The sequence below is a fragment of the Harpegnathos saltator genome, unplaced genomic scaffold (genome assembly GCF_003227715.2).
Source record: "Harpegnathos saltator strain DR-91 unplaced genomic scaffold, Hsal_v8.6 scaffold1, whole genome shotgun sequence".
Classification (NCBI taxonomy): domain Eukaryota; kingdom Metazoa; phylum Arthropoda; class Insecta; order Hymenoptera; family Formicidae; genus Harpegnathos; species Harpegnathos saltator.
The window spans coordinates 1,040,369-1,068,359 of NW_020229872.1; the positions used below are offsets into that span (position 1 = coordinate 1,040,369).

General features: G+C 45.6%; 2 protein-coding genes across 12 annotated transcripts in view; both read right to left on the bottom strand.

Moving 5' to 3' along the window:
• LOC105189016 (pyrokinin-1 receptor) overlaps positions 1-19,376 on the bottom strand; it is a 45,970-nt gene extending 26,594 nt beyond the window's left edge. For 2 of the 7 annotated variants that reach the window (XM_011150821.3, XM_025304873.1), the window contains exon 1: positions 19,029-19,376. The gene's annotated coding sequence lies outside the window, so the exon portion shown is untranslated. The other 5 variants (XM_025304806.1, XM_025304842.1, XM_025305051.1 and 2 more) reach the window with 4 other exon arrangements.
• A 563-nt stretch (positions 19,377-19,939) lies between these two features.
• Positions 19,940-27,349, bottom strand: LOC105189014 (glutamyl aminopeptidase). Of its 5 annotated transcripts, none has more exons than XM_011150819.3 (16): positions 24,885-24,973; positions 24,619-24,710; positions 24,032-24,461; positions 23,766-23,913; positions 23,406-23,676; positions 23,158-23,328; positions 22,969-23,066; positions 22,753-22,887; positions 22,377-22,675; positions 22,211-22,296; positions 21,958-22,085; positions 21,651-21,854; positions 21,394-21,473; positions 21,159-21,307; positions 20,943-21,075; positions 19,940-20,824 (listed from the first exon to the last, which is right to left on the bottom strand). In XM_011150819.3, the coding sequence occupies exons 1-16, from the start codon at positions 24,956-24,958 to the stop codon at positions 20,449-20,451; spliced, it is 2,874 nt and encodes a 957-aa protein (XP_011149121.2). In that variant the 5' UTR covers positions 24,959-24,973; the 3' UTR covers positions 19,940-20,448. The 5 variants fall into 5 exon arrangements, with proteins under 5 accessions (XP_011149121.2, XP_011149119.1, XP_025161019.1 ...); XM_011150817.2 differs by lacking the exons at positions 24,619-24,710; positions 24,885-24,973 and adding exons at positions 25,486-25,712; positions 26,257-27,349 and having other exon boundaries at positions 19,942-20,824; XM_025305234.1 differs by lacking the exons at positions 24,619-24,710; positions 24,885-24,973 and adding exons at positions 25,486-25,724; positions 26,257-27,349 and having other exon boundaries at positions 19,942-20,824.
• Positions 27,350-27,991: the final 642 nt, after the last annotated feature.

Genomic DNA, 27,991 nt, shown 5'->3' on the forward strand with positions numbered 1-27,991 from the left:
AGCGCACGATCGCACATACGAACGTACATACGAAAAATCTCACTATTTAATGGAAAATTTCACGATCCGATTAAATCAAGCCAGATTTTTAACAACCGACGTTTTTCACCGCGATTTTTACCGACTCGTGGCCTCGGCCGAGCTACGTGCCGCGCTTCTGCAATTGAAATGCGTCGCCGTTTTGCAATTTGAAAGGGCCTATCAGCCCTCGCATGCATACACACACACACACACACACACACACACACACACACACACACACACACACGCACGCACACACGCACGAGCGCGAGCGCGAAGGCACGTCGCGTCGAATGTGCGGATCGCGGTCGGTGTCGTTTTTCGCGCGCTCGCTAGGAACAAACTGGACGACTCCAGCGGCCTCGAAAGCTGCGGTCTACGCCAACACCACCTTGCACCTCGCGGCGAAAGATGCTGAGCGTGTTCGGCCTCGCGGAAGTCGCAGCGCGGAAACGCGCGAGTCTCGGACTCGCCGCTTCTCGTCGCTTTTACGACCTCTCGGCGTCGGGCACCGCCGCGCCGTCGACGTCGACGACGCGGCGTTTTCGTAAAGCCCGGCGAGGTGGAAAGAAATGGCGCTATTTCAGTCATCGTCGTCGTCGTCGTCATCATTCCAATCGATGACACGGCCTAATTGTCTTCAATGGGCCGTTAAGGTCCCTCCTTCGTCCTCCACGTTGCTTACGTCCGGAGAGCATCGTCCGGGGACGTCGGCCCCGGCTTATTTGCTCTACATTCCCCGTCGTCCTTTCTTCTTTTCCTTCTTTTCTCTTACTAATTGCCCGCGCGATCCTCGTCCGTCTGTCGTCCCGTCGATAAATCCGTCTTCGATTCTTTTCGATTCGCTTCGACTCGCAGCCACGAGAGAAGCTGCAAAGCGGCCGAAAGAGTTCCGAACGGTTCTGCAGATCCTCCGGAAGGTCACAGGTAGGAATGCAACGATAAATCGATAATATCGAAATATTGAAAATTTATCGATATTCTTTTGTCTCCGATAAAATCGATATATCGATATGAATTTTACTGATGTTTCGTATTTTTCAGTTACAGCTCTGAGTGCCTATTACGGTTCTACGACCGAGATGAAAATTACAAAAGTAAGTGAATTAACTGGGATATATATTATGCAATTCGATGTCTAGTAAATTCGCTCATTTTTATCATTTTCACCTCAATCGTTGAACCGTAACAGATCTCCTGCTCCATGTATGCGGTGATCTCCGGCAAACGACTGCGGTTTATCATGTATTTTCTAATAAGAAGATGACAATAAATTATATGAAGATAACAATTTTTAAAAGATCCTTAAAAATTTTTCATGTATACCCTTTATGTACGCATACCCCTATATGTATATATTTTTTTATATAAATATCGATATTTTTCAAAATTATCGATATCTTATCGTTATCGATATTCTGAGAAATCGTTGCATCCTCGGTGCGCGTTTTGTATTTCGAACGGACGAGTGAACCTGAGTGAAGCTGAAAGAGAGAAAGCAAGCAAGACAAATAACGGGCTAACGACTAACGTAGGAGCTCGACGGAGCGTCGCCGGAATGAGCTCGTTGGCGCTCAACGAGCCACTGTTATGGCACATCGATCTCCCAGACGCAGAAGGCGTCGGACGAAATTCCATCGGCAAGCGCACAATTCAATCCGTCACCTGATCGCGCTAAAGTCGCCTCACCTCGCCTCGCCTCGCGTCGCGTTACCGGCGCTGAACTCATTTGCACGAACAATGGGAAACGGCGAGACGGGACGCGCGCGTGACATTCGGCCGGGTGATGATGAGCGTCGAGGTTCTTCAGTCAACGAACCAAGTCCCGAGAAGACGCGCCCTGGACTACCGTAATCGGCTTGCCGGACGGCCGGCTGGCCGATCGATCGACCGACAGCCGATTACGGTAATGTTTACCGCGGAAATTGGCGTGGGTGATTGATAGCGCGACGACCACATGGCAATCTCTCTCTCTCTCTCTCTCTCTCTGTCTCTCCTCATCGGCGTCCACGAGGATCGACCGCGACTTAAGATGCGACGTAGAAGCAAGAAATCATGGCGCCAAATTGGAAGGTCCTTACAAGGATCTCGCGAGACGTACTATCATCGGCTTCGAATGCTGGTGACTCGTTCGAGGAAAATGGAAGAAAAAAGCGCCTCAGGCCTGATGCTTAAGGCCTGTTACTTGGAACTCGTCTCAAGGGAGACGCTCGGACGGATGAATTCGGATGATGTGAATCCGGACGTGCGAGCGGAATCGCGAGTACGAAAATATAATGTGGGATATGTTCAACTGGTCCTCAGCTTACCGCGCGAGGGAAATCCCGGCAGGCGACCGTGAACCTTTCTCTCCAGCGTGGACTCGCGAGAAGCGAACATTTCCGCGTTTTCACTTTCGAGCTGGAACACTCTCATTTTCCACGAGCCGAAACTGGAGGAAGAGACTCGCGATCGACTTCCCAATGTTCTCGAGGAATTCGCGGGAGACGCGTGAGCTTCATTAACCGGCGATCATTTCCTGCACGTTTTCTGCACGGGAATCACGGACGTGACGTTTTGATAAAATTCCATCGAAACCGATCGCGTCGACCGGCCTTCTCGGATCGAGTCTTCGACGGTCCAGCAGCCGGCTTCTGCCTCGACAGCTTCTCCGCATTTCTCACGTTTTCCAACCTCAAGGCGCCTAAGGGCGCGGGAATTAACATTCCCGCGAGTTCTATATTCGAGTGACGAGGGAGCCGTCTATTTATACATAAGCCTGCAGCCGAAAACTACTAATGGGATTCCTGGCCGCTCGGCTTGGAAGAATAATAAATTCGCCGGAGCTTCGGCCCCGGCACCAAGCCAACGTCGCGTGGGCTTTGCTTTCTAATGCGGACAAACAAGCTCGAGAGGAGTCAATCGAATTATTATACCGTGTGTCTTAATATGCTCGCCGTCGAGAGCCGGTCGGATTGATTAATTGTGACAGATGAGGAACGATCGCACGCACGCCTACGGTCAGCTTCACTTCAGCATCTCTGTTTCTCTCTCTCTCTCTCGATTACACAGATCTCAGTACTCAGTCGCTTTTTTTTTCGAAACGAAACGGGACGGGATTAGTCGCGATTCATAAATAGAATCATAGGAACTCCAGATAACGACACCCGGCAGCTCGTCCTTGCGCCTCATTCGCGTGCTTTAATATCGCGCATATCTTCCCGCTTGTAAATCCAATCCGATTACTAACAGATGACACGTCAGATAATGCGCCGCGCATCTGCGGCGGCTCTCCTTCGCGTCTTGCTGCGGCTCCGTCTTCGTTGTAAGAATATTTTCTCCCGTGATGCCTCATAAAGGTGCGATGTCGCTTTCCCTTCTTTTCTATTCTCTTCGCGGTCTCGCGGTATCTTCCGCGAAAAATAACGCGTCGCCAGTATTCTCGTTTATTATCTTTTAAGTTCGCGAGCCGACATCGGGAAGCCTTGGAAATGATGATCCTGTAAGGAATGGCCACAAATGGAGCAAATATTGTCTCTGATTAATTTAGCCGTTGGTTAATCCTTGTTCGAATAAGTGTTCTACACGCTCGATAATTAACAAAAATTTATTGTTGCTTTACTAATAACTGTCGCCAGATGCACCTAGGCAAAACAGCGCGACTACACGGTCCTCACAATATGCGTAATCGGCGCAAGCTTTATTTAACGACGTGAATGTGTTGTAGCCGAGTGTAGCTCTATTCGATGCTCAGGTCAATCCAGGATCTTACTTTATTAGGCGGTACAATCACCTACCGCTATTAGTTAACCGGTGATTAGATAGGCTTCCTGCAGTGAAACGGTTCCGAGCGTGGCAAGATCCAAAAAGACAAAAGAGACACTAGCCAAAGAGCAAAAAGCAAAGAGAGCGCGCTTCCTTCTCGCGCCGAAATATATACATCTCGTAGATGTCGTGTCTTCCTAACAAATGCGGCATAACTCGCTGTCGCTTACAATAGATGGCATTACCAGGACGATTTAGCTAAGCTTATATCTTACAATCCGCTATTATCTATTCCGGGGAAACGAAGAGAACGAAGGAGGAAACATCCGACCGAGAGCTTTGAGGCTTGTATCGAGATACGAAAGTGCACGCGCGCATTATTGAATGCAGTATTATCAAGAGGAGATTACCGAGCGAGAGGGGCAGCGAAAAGAAACAAGGGAATAGGGAGGGACGAAAACAGAGACAAACAAGCCCACGCGAGTTTGCTTCTTTATAAACTAACAAGATCTCCGGTATCCAATTACAGGAAATATCGATTATCGGTGCGTGTGTAATATTCGCGATTGCCCGCGCGGCTTTCAATAATATTAAAACCGACGAGACTATTAAATATCAATAGCGAGAAACGAAGCCATCGACAAATGAGGGTCTCGCGTAACGGAGGACGAGAGTCGCGACGAAGTAACGTGTAACTTTGCTCGGCATTAAACTTATCGCTCTCGCGTCGCAATTTCTATCTCGATCCGCTTCCCGTCCGTCCGTCCGTCTGCGGAAACGTAACCCGCGCAAAATGCGACGCGAGATGTTTCCGTCTCAGCGCAAGCTTGACAAATCGGTCGCTAATGTAATAACGGAAACAGTCCCCCTCCTCCCCCCTCCCCCCGGCTGATCGCGCGTATGCGAGAGTAATTAGTTACCGGAGCGAAACGGATCATGCGTGTTCAATTCGATGCGTGAGCTAATCACCGAACGCATCGACGCACAGTGGGGCCAGATGACATTCTTTGGTTGAAAATTCTCTAGAATTTTCCAATAGATGAGGTTGATCCTGAATAAATTCCAAAGAGATCTGTCCAAAGAGATCTATCTAGTCGAAATTTTGAAAAAATTATCGCTTCAGGGTTCATGGGTTTTAGGTCTTTGTCTTCAAAGTTTCGAGGCTCGAAACTTAATGTTTTATAGCTGAATGTTCAACGTCGAGTATTATTAGGTTCTCGAGCTACGGTTAGATTCTTGGTTCTTGGACTATTTGGGATTCTTAATATATACGGCTTCATGCATCCACGAGCTAAAAAGTTCTCGGATTGATAGATTCCTAGGTTGATGAGCTTAAGACTCCAAATCCCTCGGTTTTGTGCTTAACGGGTCTAAATTTGATGTTTTTATATTTTGGGCATATGAGTTTTGTTTGGGTTAATGGGTTTCTGCTTCAAGACTGATAAATCTCGAGGTGTCTGTTGATTGGTTTCATAGTTTCAATCCGCTGAATACGCTATTAGATAGAAATAAGTGTCGAATAATGAGTATTTCATAAGTTTCTCGCGTTTAACGATAATTTTTCCTCTTTTGGGGTTAGTTATTCGAGAGAAAAGTTTGTTTTTAAATTTTGGCAAGACAGATCTCTTCGGAATTTATTCAGGGTCAACCTCAACCATTGGTGTCGATGATCGGTTGGAAATTCAGGTCTCTAGAAAATGTTCAACCAAAGAATGTCATCTGGCCCCACTGTGCGGCGGCGCACTTTCGACTATAACGTGAATTACACACAATCGGCATTTGTCCGTCGAATGCCCGGCAGAGGAAACGGCAAGAGCGCAATAACGCGAGGCGCGATTGCTCAAGCGACGGACTCTTGCTTACTCTCTAAATATCTCGGAATGAAATCTCACTCAAAACGACGGGAAAATTCAGTCGAGGCAGCGGTGAAGATATCGCCGCTGAGAGAGAGAGAGAGAGAGAGAGAGAGAGAGAGAGAGAATGTTTAACTGAGACCCAGAATGGGATTCTTAATCCATACGAATGGACGTTTCAGTCGGTCGGAGAGAAACCGTCCCGGTGAGACGATAAAGTACGTCGGAGATTCAGATTCATATTAATAGTCGCCACTTGAACCTTGCCTCGAGCAAGATACTCAGATTCGAATTTCAAGTTCGATGCGAATTTGCTCAATCCCGGCTGCAAATGTAACGTGACGTGACATGAGTTAATGGCGGAAGCTCGCAATACTTTTTCTTTCGGAAGAACGCGCCCGTACACAACGGGGAATTTATGTTTCAGCAATTTCCAGGTAATCGATCATTCCATTGGCTGTCAAATGCAAATTTCAAAAAGTTCACCAAAGTATTTTTTCCCACTGACTATATACATCACGTAGTTTAACTGGAGAACTTGCATCTGATTTTGTATGGTTGAGATGACTTTGGAGGGTTTCTTATCGTTAATAATTTGTTATCCAAGTTACTCGGGTCGTTTAATTCGGGTATACTAAACAGTATTGATAAATCGAGTGGAAAATACATTGTAACTTTAATTCGAATTAGTCCAATATCAATTTATGAAAGGTGAGACATTACGATAATTAAAAATAAAAAAGATTTAATTATTTCAATTTTAATCGCGCGGTTAACGAAGAGAGCACAAGTTCCTTCGAGGTGCAAATATGAGTATCCCACTTGAGGCAAGTTCCAGTGACGACTATTCATACAGAACTAAATCCGGGTTTCATGTGAGACAAGTTTCAAGTAACGACTACCTCACTCCTCGGTTTCGTACGAGAATATCGACGCGACGATTCGAAGCAGTGGAATATTATCCACAGAAGCGAAAGCTCGCTCGATTTCGAGTGACTTGAAAAAACACCGAGAGTATCACGAAAGCCTCTTCGAAGCGCGGTGCTCTTCACATTTGAATCTTCCTCGGCGAGAGAACGGAGTGTCGCATCGACTTTCGAGGTATCAGTAACGTCTCATACTTCCCGCAAAGTGTTTTCCCTTCCACAAATCTGCTCGCCCCCTGGCGACGTTGCTCCGCGTCGACACGCAGTATCTCTTTCCTCGCGTGCTCCCTCGCGCATAAGGACGCATAAATTCGCGGGATCGCGGCTCGCGCGGAAAGCCAAGAGGACGAAATTCGCCCGGTCTTTCACCTGTTGCGCGAAAAGTAATCGCTCGCGGGACGAAGCGGAAGCGCGCCGCCCGGTCTCCATGCGGACGATCGCGAGGACAATGAGCCGCCGCCGATCGGAGATGAGCTGTGTTACCTTCGGCCCGTTCGTTTTTCCCGAGCGCGACGCGCAAATGTTTAGCATTTAAATCGCGCCGTCGACCGCGAGAATAAATCCCGAGACGGTTATCCAGCATGGACGCGAAATCTACAGCGTTCCAGCTCGGAATTCAATCGCATCGTCATGCAGGCGACAATCATAAATTTTCATCCCAAGTAGAGCGCGCTCGCTCGCTCGCTCGCTCGCGAGAGAGAGAGAGAGAGAGAGAGAGAGAGAGAGAGAGAGAGAGAGAGAGAGAGAGAGAGACACTCTGTCGTCACCTGTTGCACGGCGAATTTGCGGCTTTCCGAGCGATTTCATTAGATGGCTATCGGCCTGTCCAGAATCGTGGAAGGCTCTCGGTGTCGCGACGACGATTTCCTCCGCCTCGCGCCTTCGTCGCGACGACGACGACGACGACGACGACGGTGACGGATGGCCATTTGCATTTTTCGAAGTTGACTCGACTCGACGCTTGCGTTTCCGCGAGAGTATCTCACGCACGATTGCCGAGCCGCTACTAATAAATTGTGTAGATTGTGGACTACTCGAGATTTGACTACTCGGGGGTTTTAAATTCCTGCCTGCTGGCAATTTTGTCCGAGATATACGCGCGCCTGTCGTCATCACTTAACTGTCGTATCGCTTAAATTTCCTGAAAAAAAAAAAAGAAAGAAAAGATACTGCACGGGGCATCGGCGGAATTTCTCGGAAGACTGTGCATCATGTTTTCTGCCCTATTGTTATTTGTACGTCTCGCCTTGACATTATTTTAACACGTCGACCGTCGCGCTGATTATCATCGACTCTTTCAATTCGAGGCTCAATTCGAGGTTGAATCATCGAAGATGATGCGACGCGAGTAAGCGCGACTCTCGCGGTGCGCGCATTCGTTAACTCGTGTTCGATCATCGGCTGTATATTCGATTTCTCGGGTGCAGTCGAATGTTGTAATGTACGTTTAAATCGATGAGACACGGCCGTGGCGGGCATTGCCGAGCACCATGGCGTGTATTACAAAGAGCGTCATTACGTCGTTTCACTCGCGAGAAAGAGCATACGCGACGACGATACTTCCTCGCGTCCGCGACTTATTTATTAAATCCGCGTCACGTCACGGTTTACTTCCCTTCTCATTGGCGGCAATAAAAATAAAACGAGAACGAAGGCCGCGCGAGCGAGCGGCGATCTCGCGGCAGCGCCAATTCTCCGTCACATGAATCGTTCCTTGGAAAACGTATGTACAGACATAAACGATACTTCTCGCCTCGAGTCGAGATTCTCCGTACCGCGCAAGCTGTTCCCGCTTTTCATTACCGCGTCTAGCCGCGCCAAGAAGCTCGTCAGAAATCTTATCTTTGCACGTCAACGCGACTTCTCTTCGTTACTTCGAGTTACAGCAAGCTGTCGCGAGTGCGTCTCATTTTCGCGCCCGCTCGCCTGCCACCCTCCCGTGCCCTCCCTCGATCGAATGTACGTTCACTTTTCGAAAAAAAAAAACACTTACTTTCGCAGATTGGAAATTCTGATCGTCGACACACGTTCGGCCAGCGGCGACGACCGGCGGAGGCGGACCCGACGGGGATCGAGCGTGCTCGCGACGATGATCGTGCACACAGGCGCAGACTCCTCGAGGATCCATAGGATGCCCTCACAAGATCGCAAGATCGGAGCGTGACACTGCGTCGGGGAAAAAGCCGGACTCGATTTGACGTGGAAATTCCGGATCACCCCTCGAATCCGCGCGCGTGTTGAAGGAAGACACCCATGGTGGGAGTTTCGCGCCAGCGCGAACATCGCCGGCCGTCCACCGGCTCTCTCTCTCTCTCTCTCTCTCTCTCTCTCTCTCTCTCTCTCTCTCTCTCTCTCTCCTTCCCTCCCTCTCTCCCTCTCACTCCACCGCGTCTTTCTGCAGCGTCAAATTTTCCGGATCCGCGAAAGCGAAATTGTTTCGCGCTCGACTGTGCGTCGGCTCTCGAGTTTTCCGCTCGAGTGTCAGCTCGACGCCGTCGAGGCGCCGTTCTTCTTGACGCTTCCTCGCGGCAAATGATCGAGCCGAATGTTTTAAACAGTCCGACACGAGTGCACACTAGGGTTGCCAAGTCCAAAAGTTAAAATTACCGGACATTTCTTCCTCGGTAACAAACCCAAACCGGACTAAACCGGACAGAAATAATAATCATATAACGTTACATTAAATACAAAATACGACAAGAATTTATTTGCAATATTAATTTCCAAACAATTTTATAAAGAAGATTTGATTGAATAAAATAATAAACTATTACGTTTTTAATATATATGGAATGATGGGTCGGCAGATCATCTACTAGATATGGCTTTTCGTATGGCGCTCGATCGTTCGTAGGCGCTTGAAACGGAGAAACGTTGCTAAAATCTCAACTCCCATTCCATTGATTGGGTTATAACTTAAAAACCGGACACATGACGTCCGGTTTGACTTATTAACCGGACGAAACTTCTGAAAATCTGACAGTCCGGGTCAAAACCGAGCAGTTGGCAACCTCAGTGCACACGTGTGTCGCTTTTGACGCTCGGCGCGCGAGTTGAAAGAGAGTTCACGAGAGAGAAAACGAAAGGGAAAGAGGGAGAGACAGTGATTATCCCGCGCCGCTACTCGAGTCTTATTAGTCGGGCAGAAAGTTTTCGACTAAACGACTCTGAAAGTCGCGGCAACGCGACCGCCCGGCCGCTTTAATTGTGCTTGTAAACACCTACCGCGCCCGCGGGACATCAAACGACGCAGTAAAGGGAAATTTACCGTGGGAATAAAGTCAAGCTGCCTTCACCGTCGTTTTTGCCCGTCTTTCTCTCTTTCTCTCTCTCTCTCTCTCTCTCTCTCTCTCTCTCCCCCTTTCTCGCTCTCCCTCTTACCCTCGAGAGAGAACGTTCGCTTTTTTCTGCCTCGCAATAGCGTTTAATTGCCAATTCGGCGTTCCTCGATGGCGTAATTTTTTCATTAGCTACGTTCCTCCGATCTTCTTCAAAGCCATCTTAGCAGTCCGCACGGAGGAACGGCCTTTAAAGAAACGCCCTTTAGCGTCCTCTGTTGCTAACCTTCTTCGCTTACGCTCCCGGCCACGTTCGCCGGACTTCCACTTGACCGGGGCGAAATCGCTCAACGAACGAGCCATTCTCAGCAGGAAATTAAAAGTCGTTTGCATTTGACAATATCGATATACATATATACATATATATATATATATATAAATATATCTCGCGCGTCAATCGCGACGAACCCGAGTCGGGCTCATAAATCTTCCGAGAGCGTGCGCGCGATTGATTTCTTCGTCACACAGCTGATGTTGATAAATATCGAAAGAGAGGCTCACGCGATACAGGCCGAAGAAACCCTCCGGGTCGTTGGGCCCTTAAAATTCCGAAAGTAATTAGAGCAAGAGGAGCAGTAATCACCGCATAAGTCGGGGCGATAATCGAGCGCTCTTCACCCGCGCTGACACCGAAGCGTTTTTACGTAACAATCTGATGAGAGTCAAGTTTCAACGATTTCGCAAGAAAAAATTCACCCCCCTCCCTTTCTCTCTCTCTCTCCTTCTCTCACGTAGATAGATGTATAAAATCTACGCACGTAGATGCGCAGGAACGAGGATAAATAAAATGCCTGGCTCAGATGTGGTTCAGTCTCGATACGAGTCATTCCATCCCCCTCTCGTTGGCCATTCGCAAAGTTTCCCTCTTCTGGCCGACTTCATCGTCCGAGACCGTGGGTCGTCATTGAAAACTCATGAATCGAAACGAGTGTCGCGAATGTCGACACGCACTCGTCGCTACGTACGACGGCTTCGAGCCGCGCGCGGGCTTGTCGATTTTGCTCACTGGCCCCGCGCCAGCACGGCAATCCACCCCTCTCCCCCCCCCCCAAAGAATTTCCCTGGCTCTCCGTCTCCGACTTTCATTGTTACTGTCATTCGCCCTCCTTTAATAACCACCTGAACCTCTTCCCCGTTCCTGTCCTCATTACGCACCCCCAACGCTTACAGCACTATCGTCTATATCCGCGGCGGAGAAAGAAGACGCGCCTCCGTAGCCTACGCGCGCTGAATAGAAACTACTCACTTTAGGCGCCCGGAGCGTCGGCGAAACTTTTTATGGGGATGGAATTTTGCGCTTTTTTCCGGCGGACACACACGCAGCCGAATTCGCCGATGAGCCACGATCTGAGTGATAAGAGATAAAACGACGGCGATGAAAGCGTCCTGACGCGGATTAATCCTGAGATCTTGCGGTGTCGAAACGGGACGAGAGTAATTGACTACACAATGCGTAACGTGGACAAATTATAACAGAGATGACATCCGACAAAATATCACTATTATTGTTATTATTATTAGTTTAATTTAATTTAACAGGTTATCTCTCACTTCTCGTCTTACTTTTATATTTATGTTACTCATTTCACACATTTCGAATGTTTTCTCAACGTCTCGCAAATCAACATTGTATTGTTGTACGTAAAATGAGTCTGGTACCCGTGAATAAATTAATAATAATAATAATTATTATTATTATCGATATATGAAATGATGATGATATTAAAATGTTAGGCTTGCGTCTCATTAGCAGAACGATCTGTCGGGAGAAAAGCGGAGGAGAGAAGAGGGGGGAGGAAAGAATAAAAGATAAGGGAGGTGAGTACCAGCGAAGAGGTCGGAAGACAAATTACATCGCTCGTTCCTGGCATCAAAAGGTCGGTCGACGCCCGCTCGACGAAATTACTGTCAAAGACAGAGAGACTGCGGGCCGCATAGTCGGAGCTGTCATAAAAATAAGACTCCGGAACGTCTCGACGTGGCATTGACGTTGCTTCCTCCTCGGGAGTCGTTGCTTTTCCCCGATGGAACGTCACGAGGGTGCTGCTGGTGCCGTCAGACAAACCCGGCAAACGTCAAGTTCGCCGTCCGCGGAGCGACATTTAGTGATCACGCGATGCAGATAAGTGTACACACACACACACGCTCGTACACATGTGGATTTACTTGTTTTCCCTTTCGGCGAGTTTTCATTAACGGCTCGCTCGTGACGACCCTGACGGTCGTCAAGAGCGGACGTAAAATTCGGTATGCATGGTATGCGGCCCCGACGGCCGTCGAAAGGACGATATTTCCCTCCTGCGCGCGAGCTACACAAAAGGGAGCTATTCGAGATATTCGGAACTTCAAAGAACTCGAAGATTTCCGAAGATTCCGAAACTTTCCGAACGCTACCTGAAGCTGCGGGAAATACTGAAGCTCTTGACAGCACTAATTCCGCGAGTGCAACAAGTTAAATAATTATCGCTCGAACATTCACGCTTCGAGACCTCGTTACTCAAATATGATGCTTTCGGAATAGCGCGGACTCGTAGCGGGAATTCGTGTACAATCGAAAATTGCAAATGAGCCTTTTTGAAAATCAGCCACTTTCGCAGACGCAAGAATATACGACCGCGCGAAAAGCGGCGCAAAGAGCAGCGGGAAATGACGGGCGTGCGCTGTTTCGCTTCTATTAATGGGAAAAATGCGAGAAAATGTTTCTTCCCAAGCTGGGAAATGTTCACTTCCCCGCCGGAGAAAATCATTCGGGAGGACCGTCGGCCTTTGAGCGAATCGATGCGACTGATCTGTTACTCAGCTGACAATGCAATTTGTGTTCGACTTGCGGACGATTCGCGTCGCACGTCTACGCGCGTGACTGTCGAGTTCGACGAGAAAGAGAGAGAGAGAGAGAGAGAGAGAGAGACGCGCGTCTGCGATTCCGCGGCGTTTATTTTTCCATCGAACGGGCCGAAGGTAAAGGGTGGCGGGATACCCTTTCGCGTCTCGCCCATTTGAAGGGGCGGCAGATGCGGCCAAATGGGATCGTTATCGGCGGGGAAGCAAGCCGCCTAGGAGACAGAGGGAAATAAATTAGACAGCGGATCGCGGCGCGATATGATCGACTTTTTATTAAAGTTTACCGAGTCACTCAACGCGGGGAGGCCGAGGCCAGAAAACAATTCGTCGGGCGATTCCTCAGGGTTCGGCCGGCCAGCCGATAGAACTTTCTTCCCCACGGGGGTATACGCGAGACTCTATCGCTTATCTCCGTCGCGTTAAGGAACTTCTTCACGGGTATCGATTAAACCGCGTGTTCACCGAGTCGCGCGTCGGCTTCGATAAGATAAAAATGCACCGGGTGCTCCAGGAGTTCGCACGCGGACGCGAACGTCGAAATCCGGACACTGCCAAATGGCAACGAGTTACTCTTGAACGCTGATCTCCCCGGCGTTGAGCAAAGTGACAGTTCGCTTTTCGAACAAATAATGCGTCACGACTCGTCAGTGATAGCCGCGGCGACTATCGGAGACTTGTAAAAGTTGGTCGGACCTTTGGAAGTATTTTTCCCATTAATGGGAGCGAGGCAGCGCATTAAAGCGCCGTCGTTACCCGCCGCTTTTCGCGCAATTCTATGTTTTTGCGTCCGCAAAAGTGGCTGATCTTCGGAAATCTTCGGCGATTCGACGAACTTGAGCAAACTCCCGACAAATGCAGAGTCGAGTTTAGTATAGACGCTGTCATCAATTCGTTCCCCGTAATTTGGTAGAGATAACTTATCTATCTGGGTTTACGTGCATATACTATGTACGTGTATGTGTATACATGCGTGTACTACATGACATTCTTCGAGGGCGAAGTTATCCCATGTAGAAGAAGAGACCATGGGTGATATCGGAGCGAAGTTCTCGTGAACGTATAATAATTTCGTTATACTTTGCGGGATAGCCGACAGCGCATCGCCCCCGGAAAGACGCTCTCGCTTAAATCTCATGAATTTACAGAATTATGGAGTTACGGGGGCACAACAAACTGAAAACCCCGTTGCCTGTCTACTCTTTCTCCCCCTCGTTTCCTCTCTCTCTCTCTCTCTCTCTCTCTCTCTCTCTCTCTCTCTCTCTCTTCCCCTGTCTCTCCCTGTCTCTCCCAGTCTCTCCCTGTCTCTCCCTGTCTCTCCCTGTCTTTCCCTGTTTCTCCCTGTCTCTCTCTCTCTCTCTTTCATCGTTGGCTCGATTTTGTCGCGACAAACGGACCTTCGCATTTAACGCGAAATTCTACACAAACATCGATCGAATCACAATAAAGAGCGTAACTGTTTATTATTGGTCCCCTTTTGTCACAGCGACGGTTCTCACCGTCGACTTTATTAGCGCATTCTCGACGTCGTATTTCCTCCTGCACTTCCGAGCGCGGCGATATAATCATCAACTCGGCCGCGATAAACGCGACGATAAAAGCAGAGCGGAAAAAGCGGTATTATAAAGGAAAGGAAAGAAAAATCCCCTGATGGATTTCGCCTGACCGGTGTCGCTGCTGACTTTATCGTTTGCACATATATCTTATCACGTATAAACAACGCACGTCACGCGCACATGTTTTTTCTCCGTTTCTAGTTTTTATCGAGCCGCAAATCGCGCGGCTACTTTCGATCGATCGGAGTGGCTCCTTTTTCATGCTGTGCGATAAGAGAGAAAGAGAGAGCCGAGTTTTTTTTATCGAATACCTCTGAAGGAGCAATATTTCGCGATTTCGCTATGTCGTTTTAATGCTACGTATATCGCTCGACGTCACGGCCAAAGTACCTGTTTTTATTTCTTCCTTTTTCTTTTTTCCGCGCGCCCTGTAGTGATTCCCTGGCGTAATGCCACGTGCACACTCAAATCCCCCCACTTTTGCCCTTTTGTCTCCTTAGAGATGAAAATTCGCTTGAAGTCCACCGAAATATTTCCCTCACAGCTTGTTTGAGGGAGCAAATTGTTCTCCATTCCTTGAGACGGGAAGAGAGAGAAAGAGAGAGAGGGAGAGAGGGAGAGAGGGAGAGAGAGAGAGAGGGAGGGAGAGAGAGAGAGAGAGAGAGAGAGAGAGAGAGAGAGAGAGAGAGAGAGAGAGAGAGAGAAGACGAGAGCGAGTGTAACATTTTTACATAGGAACATCTTACGCATGGAAAAGCTACATATTATATTTCTTATCGCGTGTCTTAGACAAGAGAAGTGAGATCACTGAATGGACTCGGAAGAGAAAAATAGAAAATTGAAAGAAAGAGGCACAGAGAGACAGAGACAGAGCATGAAAAAAAAAGAAACACGGTCCACGCGACCGCTATATATTTCTGTCACTTGTGTGCCTCGTGCGGCCGTCATTTTTTTTTCTCTGATCTTGGGAATAAATCTCAAGATATTTATGAACTCTCCGCGTTCGCTCGCTTCGTTCTCTCTCGCGCCGAATCTTTTATTGCCTGTTCCGTAATCCGAGAGAAAAACGGACAGGAGAGATGAGGAAAAATCGGTCGCGAATGCGGCTCTGCTCGATTTCACGATGAAGAAATCGGCCAATTATGCCGTGGTAATTCCGCACGTCCTCAGGATATAAGGACAAGGATATCAACCAATAGTTTTGAGATATTGGTATTCCGGAAAAGGAATGCACTCTCTCTCTCTCTGTCTCTCTCTCTTCCCTTTTCTTCCTCTTCAATACCCTCTCTCTCCCTCTCTCTCCCTCTTCTTGTAATAATTTTTCGATATAATTTAATTTAATATTAATATTTCGTAAAATAATAATAGGAATTATATTGGCAATTGATCTAGCAATAATATTTCATTTTAACGTTTCAATTTTATCTGCTACTTCTATTTGTGCGAGTAAAATATTTACTTTGGTCGCGCGTTTCCTTCAAGTTTCTGCAATATTTTAATATTGTCAATTTGGCGTGATTTTATTTGAAGAGAGCACGTAAACTTGTTGTCTCCTTTTATAATCCCGGTTTATCTTCGTATACTTGGAAATTCTAGCGTGGAATTCAGAGACAGAAAGAGAGAGAGAGAGAGAGAGAGAGAGAGAGAGAGAAAAAAGAGAGAAAGAGGGGTATTCAGTATTGATATCAATCTTCGGGCGATATTACTCCTTATCATCTCTCTGCCGTTCTCCGCGGATTATCTCCATTTTTCCGATCTACCAAACGCGTCACCTGCAGAGCTTTGATTACGAGTCGCAACTATCCGCCCATGCGAATGCGTTCGCACGCGAACGTATCCGTGACGTTAATTGAAGGAGGATGAGAGCTAAGTGCCCGATGAACTATCGAATATATAACGCTCTGGGCTGATTTCGCCTCTTCCTGCATTTGTATCGCGACTTGGGTATACGTATTGACCGAGATTAAATTCGTTCGATGTAAGGGCGGTCGGAGAGCTTGTACGAATTTTTAATTTGATCAGTATCTCACCCAAGTGCATAATCAGAGATCAAACACCAATTATATATGATTTATCATTTGAGATAGCACGGAAGATCACGATAACGTCGAGGTGACGTGAAGATGACAAGAGAATAGAGATGTGCGAATTATTCGAATTCGAATCGAATCTAATGTAATTCGATTCGATTCGAATCCGAATCCCTATGATTCGAATCCGAATAATTTGAATAGGAATCAAATACATTATCGTTTGCGCACATCAGCTACAAAACGGGCCATCTGGGCCTGTGTATGTTTGAACATTTAACTTGTAATTAACTTAACTTATAATTAATAACTTAATTATAAATTACTTTATATATTTAAATATATATTTTACTTTAAGATAATATTATAATATCAATATTCCTTTTCATAATAAAATCTTCCATCATTATTTGCATGTTTAATAGTCATGTTAAATTTTTTAATGATTCGATTCGATTCGAATTCGAATTTAAAAAATGAGATTCGATTCGATTCGATTCGACATAAAAATTCTTGATTCGTACATCTCTACAAGAGAACGATCGAATCATGAGTGAAAAGTGAATTCTTACAGTCAAAAGTAACTTATTAAACCTGCAACGTTGATGGTTATCTAGAAACAGGACTAAAATATCCAATCGCTAATTATGTATATATATTTTTTTTTATAAAATACCGAGGTGAAAATATCTTGTGACGTATCTGAGATTTTGTTGTCATTGCACACCGAACGGTGATGTGCATTTCGGATCAGGTGCACAGTCATATACAAAATTAACGGCTGTCGCGAAGTTCCGAAGGATTCAACTTGCGAACGAGATACGTCGAGAATCGTATTAGAGCGACGATAAAGCGGCATAAGATGGACACATTTGCGTAGGGCGCGAGCGATGTTGCGTTCGCGATCTTCCTCAGGAGCTAAGTAAGCAAACGGTTAATCGCAGATACGTGCCTCGGCTCGAACACAAAGGGTTTCGCGAATTAGGAATTAATCAAGAGAACGCCTCGCAAAATCAGGAATTTGCGATGCTAAGAGAGAAGCCGGAGAAGGAGGGAAAACTTGAAGACGCATCGTGTCCTTCGCTTTTCGAAGAGGAGCGCCTTCGTCTCGAGATTAAATGCACCCAAATAAGATTAAATCCCTTTAAATACTAAATACTTATACACCCCTCCCAGTAATTCTCGAAGTTGTTTCCAAACTCCGCGATAAAAAAAAGAAAAAAATGAAAAAGAAAGAGAGAAAGAGAAGATTGCCGAGAAAGCACGATACATCGCGCGTGGAATCGTTTGGAGAATTTGCGACATTCCTTCCAATAAAAGATATATCCCCCCGCGTACGAGTCAAACGCCAATCGAGCGCGATGTAACAAATTGACACATTTTTATTGAGCGGAAATGATGATGGCTTCTATTACCGTTCGACCAAATAATGGTAGCGAGAGAAGAAGAGTTACGTCAGAGAGCGAGTGTCTGCGACAGAGAGGGAGAGAGAGAGAGAGAGAGAGGGGGGAGAGGGGGGGAGAGAAGGGGGGGGGAGAGAGAGAGAGAGAGAGAGAGAGAAAGATGACAGAATAGAGTAGAGGAGAAGAATGGAATGGAGTAGAGACAGACACTGTCTCACGCGGCGAATTTGAGCGATATGTTGCCCAGGTAGATCCAAAAATCACTTGTGCCAGTCATCAATTGCGCCAGCATGACGTCGAAACGATCGAATCAGGATCCAAGAATGAGTTTTAATGGTCGTTTCTTCGTCTCTATCACGTTATCGTGATCACCCGTCTGGGTTCGGCTTTTCCGTGCTCGGAAGCTCGATTCTCGGTCGAGTAAAATCAACTTTCAATTATTCGTACGATTTGTGACACGGGAAGACGCCTCTCGGCTCGCTCGCAGTATAAGCTACGTTTCTTTTTACGGAAATGCGGAAGTCGCGCCGCGAGCGCGCTGGAGACGCGCTGTAAGCCACTTGTGTGCGCGGACTTTCGACGCTGGCCAGTTCCGCTGATCATAATACGTAAGTTGGAAATGAAAGGGGATACGAGAGTACTTGGTCGTGAATTGCACAAAGTGGTAGTGCAAAGGGAACTGAAAGAGAAACTTGATTCAGGATTAGAGATTAGGTGAGCAGAGGGTCCGCGCTTAACGAGCCACGACGAGCCGGGGGAAAACTTGGTCAATTATGTTTTTTGTTCCGTGAAGCGGAGATGAGAGCTTATATACATACACGTATATGTGTGTGCGCACACACATGAAATGATTCCGCTGTATATTTCGTTTAGTCACGGAATTTCTGGCGAGCTCGTAATTAGAACTTTCCGTAAACGCTCGTTCTCGATTTTCACTTTAATTTCGTGTCTGTTATCGAAATATAATCGCTCATAATTTAACGCTCCTCTCGTTTTGATATCATCGTATTGATATCATCGTATTGATTTGATATCGATATTAAAACATATTTTGCTGATACTGTGTGAGATAACATAAATATGTTTTTCCGAGAGACGAAAGGAAAGAGAAAGAGAGGAGGGAGAAAGAGAGAGTGAGGTGGAGACAGTGAGCTCCCTAAGCAGAATAGAGAATCACAATGAGATGTCAAAGTGACATGAAAATGAGCTGAAAACTTACTTTCGATCATTTCCCCGTCGTTTTGACATCGTTGTGATTTTATGTTCCGCTTGGTTGTCATTAATTTTTCTTTGCTGTTCATTGTAGATCAGTGACTCACTTTTAGGACGGTGTACACGTTTCTCCGTGGTTCTTCCTACGTCCTTGTTGCACAGCGGAAAGAGACAGCGTAATGGCAGGTCGACGAGCGCGCTTCGAAGATATTTCATATTTCGGGTCTGAGTGTTTTTCGGGATCGTGTGTTTTCCATGTTGAATTCCACTCGCTCGCCGACAGTACAAATAAAGCGAAAAGCGACTTCTATCAGCGTTTTCCGTCGCACCGACCGTAGCGTCGCGCGAAAATATTTCGGCCGCAATGTCCGTGGTCTCGCGAAAAATAGTCTGGATTTGTCCACTTTGGTTCCCGCGGTATTTTCGATCGTCGCGAACTGAAACAAACGAGTCGGACTATATTGGCGATTAAAAAAGTGGTCGTGTGACTGCGGAAATGGAAATTTTTGGAGAAAATCCCAGCGCGAGCTGGATCTTTGTTTCCATGTTTTTCTCTCTTGTCGAAGGTTACCGGGGAAAAAAATGTATCGCATACGAGCGCTCCTCGCGCCTCCCCGTGAGGAACGATGACAAAGTGACCTCGCACGCGCGCTAGGTATCGCGACGAATTAAAACCCTTCTGACGTCTAGGTTACTTACTTACGGCTCAATAATCGGTCAATTGAGCGCGCGTTAAAGCAATTTCGCGAGAAATAGATTGCAATACGATCGTGAGCCATAACGGATCCGACCTTCGCCGAATTTTCATGAGTGCGAGGAGATCTACGGAACCGAGTCGTGAGTTCGGGGAGAGCGGACTGGAGCGGACGAAGCGATTGGTAGTGAAGACGACACCTTCTGCGTTTGATCACAGAATTATTATATTTGTATATATAAACTTTCGTGTATATATCTTTGACTATATATATATATATATATATATATATAACTCTGTATGTGTGTGTATATATATATATATATAACTCTGTATGTGTGTGTGTATATATATATATATATATACACATACACATACAGAGTTGTTCGCAAATATGTCACAAGAAAATGCAACGATTCGTGTAAAATGCGGACTGGTGGCTTTATGTTCAACATTGTCGCTTGTTCAATATATAATATTACTTTGTCATATCATATTACACACGTATAATCATGTAACGTACCGAACTTCCGATGTAGTCTAACGTGTAAAATGCAGCTCTTTTGATCTCTGATGATTTTATTCATACGGTTATAAAACCGGAAGAATAAAGCCACGCGACTTGTCGCGACAAAGCCACAATCCGTCACGGCCATTTTCTATATTTTTGTCGCAATTTATTAAAATGTCCGAGTATAAAGAAATGGTAATTACCTTCGCGTATTCCTTGAGAAAAAATTTTAGAAATTGGTAAACTTCTCTCTTCAATTCTGCAACGAGAAATACTCTAGCGCTTTCGTTCAATACGTTCAATATCGGGTCGCTATTAGGATTTAGTTACTACGTGTGTGTTTGTTCAGCCAATCCCCGAGTTTATCTTTGTTTCGAGCAAGCCATTTAATATTGTTCGAGACGGTCTCGAGAGCTTTCGCACGACTGGCTGCGCCAGCGCCAGCCTCGGGATACTTCTCGAAGAAGGCCTTCATCTCGTTCAGTTTCGTTTCTGTGGCGAAGGATTTTGTGATGTCAGGTATGAGCCGGCCGAGGTACCGGTCGTTCAACGTATACCGGTCCACTAGAAATTGCCAGTTCGCGCGCACCCAGTCCCACACAAGTGGCGTGCCGACAGGGTTTTTGGAGATCGTGATTAAACAACGGAAGAAGTCTTGAGAACGTACGTAATTCTCATCGGTAGCCGTAGTAATAAATCTGAAAGGAAAATATTAAATTAAGAAAGAATAAAAAAGAAACAAAATACAAAAAGAAAATTTGATTTTAAAAAGAAGGAAAATATGTGTGAGAGAGTGTTAATAGTTAGAGTACTAACTTGCTCAAGATCCAATTGGACCGTATGCCTGCTAATCCAATCATTAGTTTCAATTTTTCGCTGGAATCAGCCTCGTTGACAAATCGCTGGAACAAGATATTCCAGTCTGCTTCGTCCCCAACGTGATGCATACCTAAACAGAAGTATGTATAGCGTTAGTGTATAACCAAGCGATAACCCAATTAAAGAAAATCAGAACAAGGTTGATTAACTAACCGTAGTAGTAAATAAGTTGACGAGTGTCGGGATGCGGTCGCGTATCGTTAGAGTCGCTTATCCATTTCTTGAAGATCTCGCCAACTTCGTCCAAGCATTCCGTATGACCCACAGTACAAGCGAGCTCGAGCACCGTTGGTCGCAGCCTCCTGTTAAAAAAGACAACGATAACGAGAAAAGATATTAAATTACATAGAATTACGTTTATGTTTCTCGTTTAAATCATTTTACATACAGCATCACGTTGTCCTCGTTATCACTGACGTCCCAACTTACATCGTGGTAGGTACTATCTATGAGGTCTCTCACGTAATTCTAGAATCATATTTGAAAAATAAAGTTTAGTAAACAGAAATTTAGCAACACTGAATTGAAAAATTGTCGATGTGGGGATTGATCAAATTTTTTAAATATTGATAAAATAAATTTTTAATAAAAAAGAAGGGAAACAAATCAAACGACATTTACATCTACTTTAATCAATCATATTACCTTAAATTTCGATGATATATTCGTGGAAGATAATAAAGTGTCAATTGTTGTCAATTTCGAATTCGCAACCGCCCATGGAATGGAATGATTTTCCTCTGGAAGGTACAAGGTTATGTCCATTGCAGTACCATACTCCAGTTCGCCAGCGTCCGCTAAGCTAAAGGCATCTTCCAAAAGATTTGTGCGGTCTGATACCGACAATCTCTGCAATCAAAAACAGGCAGGACAATTAGAAGATGCTAAAGGGGAACTTAATTGGAAAGCGAATCTATAAGAATTAATATGTAGCAAAATTGTATAAATTTACCTTATGAGAGTACCGAAGCAGATTACGGAGCGTTCCCCATTCCTCCGGACGATAATTAACTCGATAGTAACCGACTTGATCCACGTTTAATTTGATCCATTCGGTGGGCTCATCGAGCTCGATCAACACTGTAAAGTGAAGTTAACTTTTTTAGGGGCTTTTTTATGTGTACGAAGTATATATAATTTGTATAAAATAAGAATTTCAAAAATTATTGAATAAAATAAAATTGTAATAAAATCAAAATCCTTACGTTCACTTGCATCCTTATCGAACCATATAAGAGTAGGTTGCGATTTCTTGTTTGTAATGTAAGTGATGGGTACTGTCCACTTGTATCTATAATATACATAATTTTCATTAATATATTTTCTTAATAACGAAATTCTTAATTATTCTCTCGAGCTTGAGCAACTCACCCATAATCCGATTCCGAGGGATCGGATTCGGCATCCGGATCGGCCAGAAACCGTTTCTGAGTTAGCACGAACGAGTTTTCGGATTTCCCCACATTGATAACAGGAAAGCCTTTCTGCCGTGTCCAAGTACTCATAATATCGGTCACGTTTATCTTACTTCCGACTGCATCTTGCAGAATGTTGAAGAGATCTGCGGTTTCTGCGTTCTGATAAGCATACTTGTTCAGGTAAGCAGTGATAGCTCCGTAGAAGATATCAGATCCGATAAAGTTCTCCATCATGCGAATTACGGATGATCCCTGAAGCGAAAGGTTTGAACAAATCAATAAAAAGTCAATGAAAATTAGCAGAATTATTAAACGACAACAATCGCTACCTTTTGATAAGTTATTTCATCAAAGATGGCTGTTATCTCGTCTGGATTCTTCACGGTCTGAACTATTGGATGAGAACTCAACTTCGCATCGGTTACGAATACGGAATGTATTTCGTTGATAAGGAATTGTTCCATCTGGAAAGAACAGTTGCTCATGAATATCTCTTAGCGATATATATTTAATGACAAATACCAAATTCTTATAAAATAACTAACAAATCCCCAGTCTGGTAGAAAAGTATCGGCACTTTTGAACGACATGAACGTAGCAAAACCCTCGTTGAGCCACAAATCGTTCCACCAGGCTAACGTAACTGCAAAAGAAAGATATGGTGTGTTCCCACTCATTCATAATCAATCGATATCGTATGTGTGGCACTTAGCGCTGTGTGTGGAGATACATACCAAGATTTCCGAACCACATATGAGCGAATTCGTGACAAATTACGTTCACGATATCGCGTTTTGTCGCGGTGGAACTAGTGACGTTATCGTAAAGAAGCCTTGCTTCTCTGTAAGTCACCAAGCCCCAATTTTCCATGGCGCCGGATACGAAGTCAGGAATAGCGGCCATATCTATGGAGAAACAAAGTATTCAAGAAATAATCTACAACAAATCATACTTGACTCGTATATTTCTATCGTATACTTACCAAGTTTCGGTAATGGGTAATCTATCTGAAATAGATTTATGTAATATTCAATAGCTTTCACGCCGATATCCATGGCGAATGATCCTTTTTCCTTCTGTGCTTTTGTGGTGTAAACACTAATCGGAAATTCTCGACCGTTTAGGCCTTTCGCCGTCTTGGTTACCGCCACAAAATCGCTGATGATGAAACATGCCAGGTACGTTGACATAGGCACGGTCTTTGCAAAGTTCACCGTTGTCAGACCGGATGATGGTTGGTTAACTAGAGTACTCTATAATACAAAACAATCGTTAGAGAGAAATGTATGTACTGATTTACAATCAGAATAATGATTGTCATTATTATAAAATATCTGCTTACTTCTATGTTCATATTGGATAAGGCACCATAGCAATCACCTGTGGGATGAACCAACTTTATTGTAAATTCTGCCTTAAAATTGGGCTCGTCGAAACATGGGAAAGCTTGTCTAGCATAGGTTGGTTCAAACTTGGAAGTAGCGATGTGTCTACAAATTGAAATATATATGATTTTTATTTCATCATATCAATCAATAAGAACATTTCAAATTTGTTTTTGAGAATTCTTTATATTATTTAACATATATTGTTAAAATTACATGTTACCTGGTTCTATTTTGAGGATCCTTGTACTTGCTGGAATAGAAGCCAACTATTTTATCTTGAAGACTTCCATCAAACTCCAGGTTTAAGTTGTATAATCCTGGATTAAACTCATCCTCGGCAGATACCACAAAGATTTCATATTTTGAAGGTTTACTGATGGAAGAGAGTTTAATCTCAAAGTTCTCTTCTCGATCATAAGTTGTTAAGTTTGCAGACTTAATATCGAGGTCCTTTTGATGAAGGGCTATAGTCCTTCTCCGATCAAGAACATCAAGGAGAATAGTCACTTTGCCAGAAAATGTACCCTCTTGAAGGTTCGGATGTAGAAAAAGGTCATAATGTACAGGCTTGATTTCCTTTGGCAGCCGGAAACTTACATCAGGCTCTGTGTCTCTGCCCATCACTGTAAATGCCTCTGGTCTGTTTGAATCTAGTAGAATCGACCCTTTATATTATTATCCACAAAATAATTCCATATTGTGTTCGTATGCAGAGAAAGAGAGAGAGAGAGAGAGAGATTAAATTTGTTACATAATTTAAAAGAAACAATTTTTATTCCACTCCTTCGATTATTTGCTTGACCTCACATGATACCACCAATGAGGATACACGAGGTCGACTTTTCCAAAGCACAGGTTGAAACCAAAATTTAACTACTGTCCTTACCGACTGGTCGAGCCTAGAAGATTAAAGCTACATTCAGAGCGATGAGCCGATGCAGCACGAAAATCTCCTCGGAGTCTAACGTGTTATTGCAGATCGCTAGTAATATAATCTCCGTGATAAAACACGAGACTGATAAGATATAATAACTTGATGTAACGCGCTGTCACAACAATACAAAATAACGTACCGCCATATACAGGCCATCTTGTCGAATATGATCAGCTGACAAACTCCGAACGCTAACGCGAAGCAGTCACTCATATGTCGATTTAAAGTACTTGTGAGTCTGCCTAATCGATAATCGAGTTTTGAATCTTTCCGTGGAAAACTCGTCCCAATGTATCCTCAAGTAATTCTTAGAACATCTCAGAGAGGAACGAATAAAATCTAATATATATACATATATATATATATATATATACATATCGGAAAAAGATAGACTTTGAGAGTTTCTCAAATCTCAAAGGACCTAACCCCAAAGGAATCATGGGAAATTCACCCATTCGATAGATCGTTCGTTCGATAGATCTTGAATATCGCGCGTGAAACGCTATACTCCCCGTTGCGTTCCACCGCCTCGTCAAGAGTTCACAATGTCTCGACTACGCCAGACATTCAAATCTAAGCAATTTCGGATTAATCGATCCCGAGAGGTGTCGCGCCAACTTCACGCGGCGTTCACGAAAAGCGTTAAACTTGCCGCCGGGGTCACGAGACTCGCGCGAGAGAGTCGAAATGTCGGTCGGTTCGTCGGTTTCGCGTTGGCGGTTTCGGCCGCGTGTTCTTACCGTGTCGATAACTCGCCGCCTCGACAGTCTGGTCCAACAGCACGACCAACGTCGCCAGACACGTGCAGATCAGGCTCAAGACGAAGCAGGCACCGCAGGTGAAGCAGAGAAGCGCGGAAATGGCGCTGTTGTGCCGGAGAGACGTTGACGCGTCGAGAGCGCGACGCGCGCCGCCTCTCGGCCGGCTTTCGAATATACCGCCGCCCATGGAGAGAAGCGTCGCGGGACTGCAAATTAATCTTTGCAAGATGCACGAATTATATCGTCGCGCTTCGCAAGGCGTCTTCGAGCTCGAGAGAATGCGGCCTCGGACACACGAAGCAAGTAACTCGCCGAACTTTATACCTCTCTTAATGCCAATGTCAACTTGAGTCTCTCGCTTGAATTTTCTTTCGAAACTTCGACTTAACCTTCTTACTCGCCGCGACTTTACTCGAACGTTGCCGCGCGATCATCAGCTGCGTTGATTCGCGCCGATGCCCAACGATCGCCTCACAGGCGATTTCTCCTTTTCTCTCTTCTTATGATATCTTATGATATATCATCTGATATTTGAATTCACGAGAAGAGAGAAAGAAAGAAACAAACGGCCCGGAGAATTTATTTTCACCTCCGCTCGCCGCGGTTTCGCCTGAACGTTGCCGCGCAACGATCGATCGTTACGGGCTATGGCGACCAATGACGGAAACAACGCGCGAGCGCGAGTGCAACGAAAATTACGAACTTTCACGGCGCGGAGGTAGCAGGAGACGCGGCGTTTTGCATACTCACGCTTCCCCTCTGTGTGTGTGCGCGTCTGCAAAACGTCGAGTTATCTTGCCTGCAGGACGCAGCGCGCCAACCTCGCCATCCGTCGGCTCCGCAAATATATGCGACAGTGATCTGTCTCTTCGGCTTTCTCTTTTTGTCCTGCGCGATCTAACGCCGCTTGTAGCGCGTTCAAGGTGATCGCGGTCTGATTTGCGCAATTTCACCGCCAAAGTTACGTCTAGCTCGAAGCTTGAACGCGAAACCCCCGACTCGGCAGAATCGCTGCGCGAGACACTCCGTGTCGTGAACGATAAATAGGAGACAACCTCGAGGAGCACCTCGAGGTATCACCCTCTTGGACCTTGGAGCGATTCCTGCAGGCACGACCTCGCCTGCAAAAATGGCCAGCCGGGGCAAACTCGAAATTTCAAATGATTTCTTGTATCTCCCCTAACTATTGTTGTTCCCGTCTTTCTCTTTCGGTTTCTCCCGAAAACTTCGCAATAGGCAGCGGAAGATCTTCAAGTCCTTTTGAGACGCTTTTCTTCTTCTCCCTTGGGAGCTTCTGCTACCTGAGACGAGATAATATGTATCACTTCTTCACTATCGATATACGAACGATATGATCGCTGCACACCAATTGCACACGAACGACGCGACTTCGACGACTACGTCTGTTTTGGAGTGGCCGATAAAGACGATTTAACGACGCCACGCGATATTAATTAGAACGATCGTTGCACTCGGCATCGATCGGAAGGGCGAAGACGCGATCTTGTCGGCCGGCGGGGTCTTCTCGGGAGTGTTTGTTGATCCCCGGCGATAATGCGCGATCCATCACGACCCTCCTCCCCCCGTCTCTCCTGGCTTTCCGGATTTCAGAGTCCAACGATTCCGTCGATTTTTTCCGGCTCGACGCGAGATACGCGCGGGACTTTTTCCTCGTGTACTTTTTACGACGCTCCCTTATCGACGAGCTTCTCCGTCGCGCGATAAGATCGAGCGCAAAGCAAAACGGAGGCGAATTCCGCGACTCGCGGAGACGCGCGCGATCCCGATGCCGACACGTCGATCTCGCTCACTCTCGAGCTTGATCACCCGGGAGAAACTGCGCCCACCTCGCCGCCGTTGCCGCGGGCGCGCAGCGCTCGGCCGATTCTATGACGAAAATCGCTCTTAATTGGATGTGACGCGCGCCGCGCGGCCGACTTGCATTCGGATTCGCGAGCAATTGGCTCGAATTAGCCGCCGCGTACGCACGCGTTCATTAACATTCGCCGAAATTGACGTAATTAGAGTGGCATGTTACGCGGAGGAACATGTCGGCTCGCCCATACGCGCACCGCGTTTGCGAAAGCGCGATCGAGACAGCGTCGTTGATTCATTTGTATTTATAATATCGCCGCGACATTGAATCGCGCGTCTGATTGCAACGGGCCAATGAGCCCGTGGCTTTCGAATTGAACGCGAAATGTCACGTCGTCGAATAGAATGGGAACGCGAATCCGGTAGATTTTATCCAACACCGAGGTTATTAATAAATAACGAATAAAATCGATAAATGGTTGGTCAATCATCCAAGAAAAAGTAACTTTAGAACAAGCGAAATCATTTAAATTTTCGAGGATTTTACTCTTATATATGGTCTCAAGAAAATTCCTCTAAAATTGAGAGGAAAATATTATAAACACATTGTTCTTAAAGTCAGAGGGGTTATATGTTATATGTATAATGCAAATCTTATTGATTTTAATAT

What these genes read in the sequence shown, in the direction of transcription:
- LOC105189014 (XM_011150817.2), bottom strand. Translation starts at nt 25,693, where the DNA reads ATGGGCGGCGGTATATTCGAAAGCCGGCCGAGAGGCGGCGCGCGTCGC. An exon ending in CCCTCGGAATCGGATTATGG is followed by an intron (nt 22,297 to 22,376) that starts GTGAGTTGCTCA and finishes TGTATATTATAG; the next exon opens with ATACAAGTGGACAGTACCCA. An exon ending in ATATATCATCGAAATTTAAG is followed by an intron (nt 21,474 to 21,650) that starts GTAATATGATTG and finishes ATATGATTCTAG; the next exon opens with AATTACGTGAGAGACCTCAT.